The 15,862-nt window shown below is 41.1% G+C and overlaps 1 protein-coding gene across 1 annotated transcript; it reads right to left on the bottom strand.

Moving 5' to 3' along the window:
• Window positions 1-682: 682 nt before the first annotated feature.
• On the bottom strand, window positions 683-6,341 carry pdia3 (protein disulfide isomerase family A, member 3). The gene is made up of 13 exons (XM_056271021.1): window positions 6,033-6,341; window positions 4,795-4,873; window positions 3,893-4,010; window positions 3,696-3,803; window positions 3,456-3,585; window positions 3,246-3,362; window positions 2,988-3,113; window positions 2,022-2,204; window positions 1,830-1,938; window positions 1,592-1,720; window positions 1,429-1,508; window positions 1,261-1,318; window positions 683-1,178 (listed from the first exon to the last, which is right to left on the bottom strand). Exons 1-13 carry the CDS (start codon window positions 6,167-6,169, stop codon window positions 1,071-1,073), a joined length of 1,482 nt encoding a protein of 493 aa, XP_056126996.1. The 5' UTR covers window positions 6,170-6,341; the 3' UTR covers window positions 683-1,070.
• Between the last annotated feature and the right edge of the window lie 9,521 nt (window positions 6,342-15,862).

Raw genomic sequence — 15,862 nt, forward strand, 5'->3', positions numbered from 1 at the left:
CTTCTAAGAGTTTAATGTATGATGTCGATTTTCGCTGTAACCTATTAAGTCGGCAAACACTTCTAATTTAAAAATATATATTTATAATATATTTCTCGTGTGTCAGTGTCACTGACTGAGTCTACTGCGCCATCTAGTGTATTACTAATGTTTGTTGATTTTTATGTTCCGTTTCAATTGAATGCAATACATGAAAATCTGCTAAATTAATCTTAACAGAAATACACCTCGACATTTTGACAGTTAAACACATCAGATACAATCTGACTTTCAGAGAAGTCAAACCGATAAAGGCACCCAAAAGGTCAACTTTAAGTGATTTACAAGCGAGTGTCATTTGAATAAGATCATCCTGAAGATGTTCTACCAGTCTTTTCTTTAGATGCTTTTCTATAGCTTTTACAATTTTTAAAATTCAGGAACAAGTACATCAATTAGATAAGCTGTCACAAATGCTCTCAAAAGAGAAGTAAACAAAGGATTAAAAGAAACTTGTCAATTTTGCTCAAAACAAACTGTTTGGTGTCAGGTGTTTGGTAAATAATAGTGCTACAAGAATCATGATTCTCTAATAAATATGTCTCCAAGTTCAATGTGGCTGCCACATACAATCAATCAATCTAATAAATTATATATATGCATTTTAAAACGTTTAAAAAGAAACCAGCGCCAAACTAAAAAATAGGTTTAGTGGGCCTTTTATTTCACGATCCTTCCAAACATAAAAAAAAAAAAAAAAAAAAAGGTACAAAAAAGAAAACATTTCACCAAATCCCCCTCCCCTTTTCCATGAGAAAGTAATATGTAGAATTGGTCTCAAAAGTGCATCTCTCCAAGGTACAGTGTAGGGAAAACAATCTCAAATTGACAGATCTGTACCTCTTCCACTTATCTAAAAATCACACACAGTCTGGCCGTCCCGTCACAAGCTTCCACAGTGTTCCCAGAGCAGCAGGCCCAAGAGAGGGCCGACAATGTGAGGTGGGTCAGAGCACTCGCTTCTCTAAAGATTGGAATATAATTTATGTCTCCTGCAAGAATTCCCTCCTTGTTTGTTGGGCTGTGATTGTTTATAACTCGGACTTCTTCTTCTTTGGCTTCTCTTCATCTTGAACCACCACGGTGTTTGTAGCCTCTCTCTTCAGGTAGGAAATGAAGTCGCTGACTTCACGACCTCCCTGAAAGTCAAACAAGATCGATTCGATTAATTTCTTGATGGAAGTATGCAAGTTTGTATTAACCAAAGTCAAATAAACAAACCTCATATTTCTTTGGATTCTGCTTCTGACCAGCTGGGGAGAAATAGATGGTGGGGAACCTGAAAGTGAACACAGTGGGCAATTCATTAGCAACATCAAACGAGACCGAAAACTTTTGCAGCACAGAAAATGCATTGTGGCGGAAAAGAAAGATTGATAGATGACATACCCTCTAACTTCATATTGAGAGGGGACATCATTAGCGGTGGCATCCATCTTTGCAATGACAATGTTTGGACTGTCGGAAAGCTGTGAAACAGATCATATTTATGAAACAGTGATCTTCAGGTCAGGATTTCAAAGTGACCAATATAAAAGGTCTAAAAACTCACCTTCTCTCCGAGTTCTTTGTATTTAGGCTCCAGGCTCTTGCAGTGTCCACACCAGGGGGCGTAAAACTCGATGAGAACGTCTTTGCTGTCATCATTTACAATTGAGTCAAAGTTCTCAGCCACAAGAACCTGGAATGATATGGATGTAGTTGCAGGTTATGTAAACGAGTTCAATTAAACATAAAAATATGAATAAAACAATATTAAATCAATGTTGAAACTCAATCCTCTGACGCACCTTCACAGGGCCATCGTTGTTCTCAGGAACAGGTTCAGATTTGAGGTAACGCTTCAGTTTTCCATCAAAATAATCTTGCAGGAACTTCTCCAAGGCCTTTCCATCACGACTGCAGACACAAAAGAAATTGATTTATTTTGTCCTATTTAAAACAAGATTCTTTGTGCAAAAAAAACAACAAAAAAAACGTACGAGAACTCGTCGTTCATGACGTATTTGTCTCCCTTGGCAGTGCGGATGCCGACGAGAGGCAACTCTCCACTGCTGCCGTCCAGACCCAACTCAGACACGTCATGACTGAAGCTGTTCTTACTGGCCACAGCGAAGCTGAGCGTCTTGCCCTGATCCAGGAAGCTCTTGGCCACCTTCATCACCCTGCAGAGACGAGGATTATCAGACCATGACCACGGTCAACACTCAACACTTGCACTTCATTCAAATCAAAAGTTATATTTGAGAAGAACACATCAGTATACAGACAAAGAGGAATTAGAAGCAGAACACACAGCTGGAAAAATGTACATTCACTAAAGAAATTTCTCTTTTTTTTTTCTTTTTTTTTTTATATTTGAGACTTTTCCAGGTACAGGAGAAAAATATATATAGAGTAATCGTGTGTGTAATCGTGTAAAATGTGTGTATATACATTTATTTTATTTAATATTATATATGTTTGTGTTTAATTTTTGTTTTGATTAACTTAATTTTGAAAATGTAGTAATTTTTTTGCATGTTTTTTGACATTTTTATTAGTTTTTGTTATTTAAATGTCTAAATGTTGTATTAGTTATTTCAGCTTTAGTTACTTCAGAACATCTAATAAAAACTGAAATATAATAAGTTTGAATATCTTACTTTATTTACATTAACATTAATTTTATTTCAAGTAACAAATGTTTTACGATTTTTGTTTTACCCACACACTCGTATACAAACACGAACTTAACTTTTACTTATTTTAACCAATGGAATTGATTGGGTAAAAAAAAAATTACTAAAACATATTTCCAGATTTTGTCCATTGTAATTTGGGGGGGGGGGGGGGGGGGGGGGGGGGGGGGGGGGGGGGGGATTGCTTGAAACAAAACATCACTTCTATATAAAAAAACATTTCAATGGGCCTGAGAAAGCATCGTCAAAATGGAGTTCAAGTTCTACCTGTTCCTCCAGTAGTTGGAACCCTTGGGGTTCTTCTCATAGTCCACATCATAGTAGGCCACCAACAAGTCTTTGCCTTTCAGCTGGTCTTTGTTGTCATCAGTCATGTGGGGACAGATGCCAAAACTGCCATTTGATGAGAAAAGGACAGATATCAAATATTTGACCATCAAATACATCCGAAAAGAATGCAGATTTGAGCAACTCTGTGCCCTATTTTACTCATTTCCATACTGTGATAATCAAGCTGAAACATACATGTTGTCCTGAATGAACTTCTTGATCTTTGCACTTGTGAATTTCTCCTCAGTGAACTTAACACTGCCATCTTCAAATTTGTTGCTGAGATGAGGAGGCCGGAACAAAACAATACCCCTGCAATATGCATATTTAACGTTTTTTTTTTTTAATTAGAAGTGGGAAACAAGATGACTTTCTCTGCAAAACTGAAACCAAAATGCCACATACTCTCCATCATCGTCATGTTTCTTCAATAAGTCCTCATCGTTAGTGTGGGCGAAACGGTAGGACTCTCTGAAAGCACTGGCCGCCTTCAGAAACTCTCCCTGAGCAACACTTCCTCCATCAGCGAAGAAGCCTGGAGACACGGAGAACCATTAGACGAAAGAGTATTGATGCATACAGTAATACAGAATAATCAGGGCTAATATGAGGCACTAAACGTTACTATATAACACCAGCACTTACCCACAACACTGGCATCACGGTCCCCGATGAACTTCTCAAACTCAGCCTGACTCTTGAGCTCCACCGAGCTTGGGCCTGCCTGCTTCTTCAGGTGGCTAACAATTCCATCTGTTGGAGTAATGAAGAAACAAAAGATATTATTAATAATCTGATAAAGGAACTACTTACAGCATCACTTAAAAGATATGAACATATACCTGCTGTCCTTGGACCATCGTAGCCACCAGAATCCTCTCCATCTCTGAAAATCTTCAGTGTTGGGTAGCCGCTCACGCCATATTTGCTGCACACGTTGGAATTGACTGTACAGTCCACCTAGATCATATCGGAGATGAACATTAATAACAATCCTCCATCAGACCAAAGACAACCATTGTGAAATGAATGTTTTCGGACACTTAAATGCATGTTATTTGCAATTAAATAAAAATGTATTACAGTTTAGATTTATGTTAAACTAACTTTAGTGTTCTTTTTTCAACTGACTTAGATAGAAATTAAGTACATCTTTATATGCAACTTCATAATTTATATTATCTTTGAAATATGATTAAAGTGTACTGAATATAGTATATATGATATATATATCATTGTTAATGTCATGTATTTAAATATATTTGTAATAAAAAAATTAACGAAGAAATCACAATTAAGAACATTAAAAACATGAACTTTAAATGTAATAATCGAACACACTACATTTAAAATTATAATCAAATACTACATGTGCTTTAGTATGTTAGTCAACATATCAAAAAAGGTGTCCTTCTTTAAAGCATGACAAAAGATTAACAAAACAATTTAAACCGCACTTAAAGTAAAACTTTTAATTTGACATTATAACAGTGAACTTGAGAAACTATGTACACTTTAGAGGGCTTTTATTTCACTAGTATTACATTATCTGCATATGCAGTTTTTAAAAATATACTTAAGAATTGAAGTACACTACAAGTGCACACTTCTTTTAAACAAGGGAAGGCCAAATCATTTCAAGTAGGTCTTCAATGGAATATGGCAATCTGAAAAATATTAAAGTTTATAATAAGATGATTATATAAACGTGTTACAGGAAATTTGCAGGGTTGAATAACAATACCTTAGCAAGTGAGACGATGCCTTTTAGTCGAGTGGCGGCTGCCTCATACTCAGGGGCAAGACGTTTGCAATGGCCACACCTAAAAGTGAACATGACACATGAGGTTATTTATTTTGTAAAATTAGACTAAAAGACAATAAGAGGAAAAATATCAAATGAATGTGAATGGTGACTGAGGCTTTTCACAACATCAAAAACAAATCACAAAAAAAGAAAAATATGAGGCTGAGTACATGCCAATATTAATTTTAGTTGAACGGTCCTCAGTTTTTCTAGACTGCCTAAGAAAGGTAAGTTAGCTTATTGATAAGTTAGGTCCCAGGTTAGTTAGTAACGCTGAACTACGTAATCGAGCGTTATCCAATAACACACGGCCAGCGAAACTTCATTGACCAATCAAAACGTTACAACGGAGAGAGGCCGAGCCTCCAAACATCCTTGTTTCCCGCCCACATCTAAGATTTCTACCTAGTAAACTGCCTAAAGCTGCAAACTACCACAAACATTAAATCTGACATACTTTGAAATTGAATTATGTAAATCTGCAAATGTGTCGAAAACCCTACCATTTCACACGGAGAACAAAAAAACACTAATTCAGAATGTACGCTTCTTATGCAGAATACAAGTTCTTAAAGGGACAGCTGACCTAAAAATGAGAAGTCATCATCAGTTACTCAATCTCATGTGGTCCCACACCTGAATGACTTTCTTTCGCCCCATGGAATTCAAAATGAGATTTTGTGCAGAACGCGAGGGATTAACAGAAATGTAACCCATTATATAGTATTAGCAAAGAGGAGGAAAAGATACAAACAGGAAGTGATTGATACAATGAGTTTCATCCACAACTATGGAGACGCACGGATTCATTCAAATCTCAGTGAGCGTTTAAGAAATTTTCACTCTACATACATTCCCAGATTTATTATAGACATCTCAAGACCTTGCAGACTAAAGTGAGACAAACAGCGGTTACGGTTACTTTCGTTTTAGCACGCATAGCCTTGCAGTATTATTAAAAGTCACGTGTGTGCATGCAGTTCCCAAACGTTGATCCTATTGGGTAGGTTTGGTATCTAGAAAAAAAAGCTTAATAAATATATTCACTGTCAATTATAAGCCAATAAGATGGTGCATTGGCATTTATTAGTTACCTAGAGTAAGGTCTTGTGCACTAAATGTCTAAATCGCATGGCGAAAACATCATTAAGAAGCCAGCATCGTCTTACACTCACCAGGGTGCGAAGAATTCCACCAGAATGAGGTCGTGGTGTCCGATTTTGCTGTCAAAATCGTCATCTGTGAACTCGAGCACATCACTCGCGCGCGCGGCCGCTGCAAAGGCAGCGACAAATAGCACGGCTAGCATCATTTCAAAGCCTTTTCAGTGCAAAAGTGGAGGGAATGGCTAATATCCTGGGAGCCCTCAATTGTTTGCTTCTTTTTAAGGTGATGCTGTATAGGGAAGGAGTGCCCAAAAGAAAGGCCCGCTGGATCTGGCACCCTGCACTCAATGAAAGAGAAAGCGCAGACGGATGTGCAAACCCGGAGCTCTTCAAAGTAACCAAAGTGTGGCATCTCACGATTGGGTTTTCAGCCGCGTCATGCTGCTGCAGTCAGCCAATCAGAGCTCGGGAAACACACACTTCCGGGTGGGGGAATCATCATTCCTTTGCATGCTATAAGGAATATAGTTGCCTTTGTTTGTTGTTAAAATGTACTGTGTCAAAATTGTATTTGAGTGAAAATACTGTTTTTTTTTTTTACAACAAACATGCTAAGTCCAAAATACACCAAACTGTGCAGTCCTGGGTAGAAAAATTGAGAGGCCACACAGCATAATATACAAGTATATTTTTAGTAAGCGGATTAATTTAATTGTTTTTATTTTAATTTAACATTTTTAAGATTTCCGAACCCCCTGTTCATACAAACCCCAGTTTGAGGAAGCCTGACATGTTTAATGCACTTCACATATTCTTTCTCTTTGTATTTTTATAATGAAGGATGTGGATTTACAGTCCCTCTTCTTATATGATATAATGCATTGGAAATTATAGTTATATTTTGTAGAAAGATAACTTTATTCTTATTCATTTTTTTCTGCTCTTCTCATGATAGCTGTATGAGATGTAAAGACAACTGTGTCTAAGGTCATGAAGGTCAATAACGCACTAGATGTCCACTAACGCCTACTTAATTCTTTTTAGGATTTATAGCACCATTGGTCACTATATGTTAAACTATGACAGTGAATCATGTGTAGAAGTTTGCATCTGTGCTCTGTGTCCTGTGTGGATGTAGCTTTCATGTTCTGTTCCAGTGAATTCCTGACATTATGTTTTATCTAATTGTACTTGCAGGGGTTGTTGATTATTTTTAGAGGCATGTGAGTGACCATGCCAAAAGAATAGACTCAGGAGAATTCAACAGCGACCCAAATGAGAAGAGTCCTTCCAGATGTTATGACTCACCTGTGACCCTTACCAAAGGTGCTTAAGTATAGGACATAGACCCCTAGTTTCACAGACTAACTGTTTCAACAGTTTTAACTTGCACTGACACATATATCAGTGTCATTGTTTTGTCTCAAGATGCAGTATGACCCGTATAACCTTGGAATAAAGAACAGAATACCATGTTCAGATGTTGCTAAAGTTATCTGTACTGTTAACGTATCAGAAACTAGAAATGACATCAACTGATTATCCATTTGACTAAAGTATAGTGTTTCTGAATCTTCAGTTAGTTCAAGGCATGTGGAATATCCATTCATTGAGGATATTGAAATCGGAGCACGATTGCATACAGAGAGGCCTTAAAAGCTGCTAGATCTGCTTATTTTTCAACCCTATTAGAATAAAATAAAATAAAAACAAGGTATTTATTTGAAACAGTGGCTAAATTAACGAAAAATAAAGCTTCAACCCCAGACGTCTCCAAGCAGCACAGCAGTAATGACTTAAACTTCTTTACTTACAAGATTGATAATATCAGGGAGAAAATTATAACTATGCAACCGTCTACTACAGTATCGCACCAGGCAGTGCATTGTAGTCTCCCTGAGGAAAATTTTTATTCATTAATTGCTATAGAAGAGGAATAATTTTCTAAACTCGTTAAATCATCTAAATCGATAACATGTACGTTAGACCCTATACCAACTAAGCTATTGAAAGAGATGCTTCCAGAGGTCATAGATCCTCTTCTTAATATCATTAATTCATCTTTATCATTAGGACACGTACAAAAAACTTTTAAGCTGGCTATGATTAAACCGCTTGTTAAAAAACTGCAACTTGATCCTACAGAATTAGTAAAATACAGGCCGATCTTGAATCTACCTTTTCTGTCAAAGATACTAGAAAAGGCAGTATCCTCACAACTATGTTCCTTTTTAGAAAGACATGATATCTGCGAGGATTTTCAGTCCGGATTTAGACCGTACCATAGTACTGAGACAGCTCTCATCAGAGTCACAAATGATTTGCTCTTATCATCCGATCGTGGTTGTATCTCTCTATTAGTGCTACTCGATAGAGTAACATGCTAATGCAATTCCACTAATGCCAACATAATTTTCAAGTCTATTTAAAAAGCAGTAAATGAAGAGATGTCTTATCAATCAAAAGTTCAGTATGGCGTACCACAAGGCTCAGTACTAGGACCGTTGCTGTTCACTCTGTACATTAGGAAGCATGGCATTAGTTCTCACTGTTATGCCGATGATACTCAGCTCTATATTTCTTCACGCCCTGACGAAACTTACCAATTCACAAAATTAACGGAATGCATAGCTGATATAAAAACTGGATGACTAGTCATTTCCTACTACTTAATTCAGAAAAAACAGAGATTCTAATTATTGGACAAAAAACTTCCACACGTAATAACCTAGAATACTGTCTAACACTTGATGGCTGCTCTGTCAAGTCTTCGTCGTCGGTTAGGAACCTGAGTGTGCTCTTTGATACCAATCTTTCATTTGAAAGTCACGTGTCTAGTATCTGTAAAACCGCATTTTTCCATCTTAAAAATATATATAAATTACGTCATATGCTCTCAATGACAAATGCGGAACAGTTAGTTCACGCGTTCATGAGATTCACGGCTAGATTATTGTAATGCTATTATGGGTGGTTGCCCGGCACGCTTAATAAACAAACTACAGCTGGTCCAAAACGCAGCAGCTAGAGTTCTTACCAGATCCAGAAAGTATGACCATATTAGCCCAGTTCTGTCAACACTGCATTGGCTCCCTATTAAACATTGTATAAATTTAAATTTTTTTGCTGATTACTTACAAAGCACTAAATGGTTAAGCTCCCCAATACTTGAGTGAGCTCTTAACGCATTATAGTCCTTCACGTCTATTGCGATCTCAAAATTCCGTCCAGTTGACAATACCTAGAATATCAAAATCGACTGCTGGCGGTAGGTCCGTTTCCTTTTTAGCACCAAAACTTTGGAACAGTCTTCCTAACATTGTCCGGGAAGCAGACACACTAGTTCAAATCTAGACTAAAAACACATCTCTTTGACCTAGCAGATACATAACACATTATAGACTTCTATAATTCAATGTTACTTAGGCTGCATAGATTAGGTCAGCTGGAACCGGGAATACTTCCTATACTGTTCTCATCTGACATGAAACAGCAAGCTAAACTCGTTTCTTCAAAAGGTTTTCCTCCAATGAACAGGCAATGTGTTGTACTTGGCAGGTAATTTTAATAAAGAAAAGGTAAAACTGAAATAACAAACACATAACCAAATGCAGATAAGTAAACAAAATAAATTCAGCACAAACAGATAATATGTTGCTCCTAAATTGGGTCTTAAGTTATTAAATTAATTATACTCACTGACGATGCCCCATGACAGAACAAAAGATGGATGGATAGATCTCGTTTTTACTACAACATGTGTTTCTTCAACATGACCGCAACTGCAGCACAACAGGAAGTGATCCCACCCACAAGAAGTCTAAATTACAAAATAAAACACACACCTTCAAAATAAAGGCATTCTAAATGAAACAGTCTCTTGTAACTTTCTTAATTACACCACACTCCCCGCCTGGCACCTGTAGGATGCCATAATTACTTTAACCTAAACAACCTCTGACTCCAAGAGTAGAACGACCTCTGAGACCGGTCTCAGGTAAGTCCTGGGGGGTTGGTGGGAGGCCACCTTCACTTCCACTTTCCTAACTAGCCCATCATTGCTCTGAAAGGCCTTTGCTATTACTCCCATTGACCATTCATGCCTTCTTGCTTGTTTGTCCTTTAGCAGCACTATGTCTCCATCCTTGAGATTTGGCCTCTTGGAATGCCACTTTTGTCTGCTCTGAAGTGTATTCAAGTACTCACGCCTCCATCTTGCCCAGAACGTGTCTGCTAACGCCTGAACTTTCTTCCATTCATGTTTCAATAGATTGACATCCGAGAAGTTCCCAGGAGGAATTGGTGGAGTCCCAATCTTCTGCGTAAGCAGCATTGCTGGAGTAAGTATCAGAGGCGCTTCCGGATCTGAGGAGACTGGTATCAATGGCCTAGAATTAATTATAGCCATGACCTCTGCCATCAATGTGCACAGGACTTCATGGGTAATCTTCGACCTTCCTTCTTGGAGCAACATTGAATCCAGGATACGCCGTGCCGTTCCTATCATGCGCTCCCAACTGCCTACCATGTTATACGCATGCGGGGGGTTAAAGACCCATGTGCACCTTTAACTGAGTAGGTATGCATTGACACTGTCCTCTTGAGCGTCTGTGGCAAGCTTTAACTCGTTGGTAGCCCCAACAAAATTTGTCCCGCGATCGGACCTAATCTGCTTTGCTGGTCCCCTGATCGAGAAAAACCTGCGGAGGGCATTTACACAGCTTGAAGCAGTCATAGACTCAATCACCTCTAAATGGAAAGCGCTTGTGGACATACAGGTTAACAATATCGCCCACCTCTTGCTGTTGGCACTTCCACCTCTGGTCCGGCGTGTCACGACTTCCCAAGGCCCAAAAACGTCCAGCCCTACATAGGTAAATGGAGGCTCTTGCTGCAGGCGCTCTGGGGGGAGGTCCGCCATCTGTTGCTGTTCCTGCCACGCAATTTTCTGCACGTCACAAATTTGTAGATAAGGCTGCTGATGGCTCGTTTTGCTCCCACTATCCATAGGCCACTTCCACGCACCGCACCTTCTGTGAAGTGCCTTCCCTGGTGTTTAACCTGTTCGTGATGATGGCGAATAAGTAACACAGCAAGATGATGCTTGCCAGGGATAAGAATGGGATGAGTCTCATCTGCAGGTAGGTTTGAATGGATAATGCGTCCTCCTACACGTAGCAGACCCTCTTTGTCTCTCACAGGATGCAACTTCTTTGGAGAACTACTCTCAGGTAAGTCTTGTTTCCTTTCAAAGCATGTCATCTCTTCTGCGTAAACCTCACGTTGCACACTCTTTATGATGACGTGTTCTGCCTTGGTTAACTCAGCCCCTGTAACGCCTTTCTTGCAGTAGTGCCATCCAACACATTCTGCGTCATGTTCTGGTTTGTGGAAGCTTTGTGCCACATGTAATAGTCGAGCTACAGCTCTTGACAGTCGACTCCATGATGAAAAGCGTTCAAAACGCTTAGTGTCCAGTTGTTCTCCTAAGACCTTTGTCGAAAGTGCTGTGACCTTTGGACGAAGTTCCACGTCTGAGTCTGGATTAACCAGTTCAAAGGCTATAATGTCTGATGACGACTTCTCAGGTTCCAACAAAAATCTTGGTCCTATCAACCAACTGGTTCCTTGCAACTGACTTGCAGGCACGGATCTTGAGCCGAGATCGGCTGGATTGTTTTCTGTGGCTACATATCTCCACTGACTCAGATGGCTGGACTGTCTGATGCGCTGCACGCGGTTATTCACATATACGTAGAACCTTCGAGATTCATTAGTTATATAACCCAACACAACCTTACTGTCCGTGAAGAATGTGATCCTGTCCAGCTTAAGCCCTATTTCCTCTCTGATCTGGTCCGCAATTTCTGTGGCCAGCACTGCAGCGCAGAGTTCTAGTCTCGGGATGGTAAGCTCTGCCAGAGGTGCCAGTTTGGCTTTGCCAAGAACGAAACTGACTTCTGTGCGACCTTCGTCAGTTTCCACCTTTAAGTAGGCAACTGCCGCAATTGCCTTTACCGAGGCGTCAGAAAAGGCACATAGCTCTGTACCTTTGGCCCTGCTCAGCGAACATGTAGCATAGGTGCGGCAGATGTTCAGATCATTTAGCTCTTGCAGTGAGTCCTGCCACCGTTGCCACTTCTCAAATTTCTCCGGAGGCAGAGGTGTGTCCCAATTTGTACCTTGAGAGACTAGCTCTCGTAGTAGGAGCCTGCCCTCAACTGTCACAGGCGCCAGGAAGCCCAAAGGATCAAACAAGCTATTGATCGTCGAGAGCATCCCTCTGCGTGTGAAGGGTTTCTGGGGCTTGGGAATGTTAAAGGTGAATGTATCCCTTGTCATATCCCAGGCTACTCCCAGACTGCGCTGGATAGGCAAGTCGTCAACTGCAAGGTCCAGAGACTCCATACCCTTGGCTCGATCTTCCTTGGGAAAGGCATTTATAACATCAACCTTGTTTGATGCGATCTTGTGGAGATTTATGTTGTAACCTGCCAACAGATTTTGGGCTCTCTTTAGAACATCAACCGCTTCAACCTCAGTCGGAAAGGACCGCAAGGCGTCATCCACATAGAAGTCTTTCTTAATGAATTCACAGACATCCCTGCCGAAATCCTTCTCTCCTCAACCCATAGGTTGCCACAGCAGGTGATGGGGAGTTTCCAAACACGTGGACCCTCATCCGGTAATCCACCACTTCACCTTCAGGGTTGTTATCCTTGAACCACAAAAAGCGCAAAACATCTCGATGCTCTTCCAGGACCAGAAAGCAATAAAACATTTGCCTAACGTCCGCAGTTATGGCAACCAGTTCCTTCCTGAACCTAAGAAGAACTCCCAGAAGACCATTGTTGAGATTGGGCCCCTGAAGCAAAACCTCATTCAGTGAGACACCCTCGAAGCGAGCACTTGAGTCGAAAACAACCCTGATTTTACCGGGCTTGTGTGGGTGGTAGACTCCAAAAATAGGAAGGTACCACACCTCCCTTCCCTCTGATGGTGGTGCCAACTCTGCATGATTGTTATTCAAAATCCCTTGTATGAACTCCAGGAAGTCTTCCTTCATGCTGGGTCTCTTCTGGAAAGCTCGCTGCAATGACATAAACCGTTGGTGTGCCTGCTGCCTGTTGTTAGGGAGCGGCTTCCTTGGGTTTCGAAAGGGCAAGGGTGCCACCCAGCTGCCAATTTCATCCTTAACAAACCCCTTGTCCATTAACTGTAGGAAGGTCAAATCGTCAATTGAGGGTGCTAACTGATTGTCTTTTTCAGTCCTTTGGAAGACTGTTGCACCAAGGAGGACCTCTTGCTGCTCCAGAGAACGAGGCCAAGATAGAGAGCTGTTCGGCTGATAGGTCTGACTGAAATCCTCCTTAATTTTGACAAGGTTCTCACAAGGACGCATATAACTGGGACGGCCATTGTCCATAATACATGTTTTAAATGCGTTTACTTCTGTATGGGTGTGGGCTCCACCCAGGCAGACGTCACCGACAATGACCCACCCAAGATCGTGCTTCTGGGCAAATGGAGCGTTGACAGGGCCATTATACTGCCGACGCACCTTGTGGACCTGGAGAATGTACCTCCCAAGCAGGAGCAATATGTCAGCAGCATCATGGAGAGCAGGTATTTGGTCGGCCATAGCTCGCATGTGGCTGTGATGGTACGCTGCTTCTGGTGTTGGGATTTCTGCTCGGCTGTTTGGCACATTATTACACTCTATTAGAGTTGGAAGGGCGATACTTAGCTCTCCTGTGAGTGGCTCAACCATGTAGCCATGAGCTCTTCTACCGGTCACCTTGACAACTCCAGCACATGTAGTCAGGATGTATGGTATTCGTGGTCCTTGTATTTGAAAGGCGTCAAAGAATTCTGTCTTGGCCAATGAGACGTTACTCTGATCATCTAAGATCACGTACATCCTTTTACCCTTTTCTGGACGACCTTCAGGATAAACATTAACCAGACATATTTTTGAGCATGACTTCCCTCTGAAGCCTTCACCACAAACTTTGTACACAGGGTTTTAGCCGCTAGGATTTGACCATCATTGGGTGTGGTAACTGGCTCCCCGCCATGAATCTCAGAAGGGCTCTGCTCTTTGGAGCCCTTTTGATCCTTGTAAGAGAGCAGCTCCTTTGACTCTCTTGGAGCAGGACCAAAGTGCAGTGCGGCCACATGACGTTCACTTCCGCACTCTACACATTTGATAGAAGCGCCACAGTCCTTGGCCTGATGGGAGACTGATGCACAGCAGCGAAAACACACTCCTTTATCCCTGAGAAATTTCTTCCTGTCATCCATGAGCATAGCTCGAAAGCTCTTGCACTTCTTAAGTGCGTGTGGTTTTTTATGTATGGGACATAGAGTGTTCACGTCTTCTGTTTGGTTCCCCTCTCTATCTGTTGTCATTTCCTTGTTGCTCACACTTGTCTTGTGCACAGACACAGGATTCCTGTAATTAAGATTTCCCATTCTCTCCTTTTTCAGAGCGGGTGCAATTGTGTTGGCCACATAAAAGCTTGGATCGTTTCTTGCCCTGGCTTGTCTTCTTACAAATTCAGAAAAGACTGAAAAGGGTGGGAAATGCACCCGGTGATCTTCCTTATATTTTGATCCAAATGTCATCCATTTGTCCTGTAAGTGGAAGGGGAATTTTTCTACAATAGGACTTACTCCCCTTGCCGTGTCCAGATAGGCTAATCCTTGGAGATAACCATCTTCCTTAGCAGCTTCAAGTTCACACAGTAAATCCCCAAGTTCTCGAAGTCTGTGGTTATCGCGGTTGCCTATTCTTGGGAAGTTGTCCAGTTTTGCAAACAAAGCCTTCTCTATGGCTTCTGGAGCACCATAAAGTTCATCCAGTCTTTCCCAAATGAGGTTGAGACCCACCAATGGTTGACGGACGTTGGCAGCTTTCATCCTGCGAGCTTGATGACTCGATTCTGGACCTAGCCGTTTTATGAGCAGGTCAATGTGTTCGTGGGCAGAGAGATCCAGTCCCTTCACGACGCTTGTAAATGTTGATTTCCAGCCGAGAAAGTTTTCTGGCTGATCATCAAATTTGGTCAAACCACCTGAAACCAGCTGACTTCTTATTAAAAACTTAGCTAAGTCTGATGTATTGCTATTTAAATCATGGCCTGGAGAGGGATTAGGAGCATAGTCGCTGAACACTTGCGGCTTTTTATGATCTGAAGTATCAACTTGTTGCCTTTCTTCAACCTTTATTTTTTGATGTAGGGTTTGAAATCGCTGACTGGAAAGCTGCTGGCTATCTAGTTTAGGGGTCTGTTGGTAGCTGTCTGGCTGATATAACTCAGAGTGATGGAGATGTGCCTGACGTGGGCTTGAGTGTTTTGGCATCTCACAATCTCCATAAGAGTGCTGTGGTTTCGGACTGAGAGACTCAAATTGGTGACAAATGGAGCCGTGCTCTTCGTCCACTGTTAACAGGGCAGATGGCCTTGGTTGACTTATTTCAAGCTGCTCATCTGGGTAAGAATCTTTCCTTTGTGAGTGCCTTTCCACATATTCACTCACTTTGTCTTGTGGGCTTTGTGTTGGTAAAGACTCAAAGTCCCGTTGGCTCCCGTCGGAGCTTAATTCGATGACAGCATTTTCCATAGCAAGGGCCTTTGCAATAGCTGCCTCAGCTTCTGCTTCTTGCTTGAGCGCATCTAATTCTGCCTCTAGACGAGCTCTTTCGATTTTAATGTTCATCTCCTTTCTGATGAAGGAGGCTCTGGCTTTCGCAGCTTCCGCCTCTGCCCGTGCCGTAGCAGCTGCCATGTTGACCATGGATCGTTGAGAGCGTGTAGATCGACGTGCACTAGATGACGTGTGTGATTTTGCATCAGCGGTCTTCATCTTGTCTTGTATTTTTGGGGTCCCATTCA

Source organism: Rhinichthys klamathensis, unplaced genomic scaffold, assembly GCF_029890125.1.
Source record: "Rhinichthys klamathensis goyatoka isolate OS25496 unplaced genomic scaffold, OSU_Roscu_1.1 h1tg000310l_1, whole genome shotgun sequence".
NCBI lineage: Eukaryota > Metazoa > Chordata > Actinopteri > Cypriniformes > Leuciscidae > Rhinichthys > Rhinichthys klamathensis.

What these genes read in the sequence shown, in the direction of transcription:
- pdia3 (XM_056271021.1), bottom strand. Translation starts at nt 6,169, where the DNA reads ATGATGCTAGCCGTGCTATTTGTCGCTGCCTTTGCAGCGGCCGCGCGC. An exon ending in AAACATGACGATGATGGAGA is followed by an intron (nt 3,363 to 3,455) that starts GTATGTGGCATT and finishes TGCATATTGCAG; the next exon opens with GGGTATTGTTTTGTTCCGGC. An exon ending in ACAACGATGGCCCTGTGAAG is followed by an intron (nt 1,721 to 1,829) that starts GTGCGTCAGAGG and finishes ATATCATTCCAG; the next exon opens with GTTCTTGTGGCTGAGAACTT.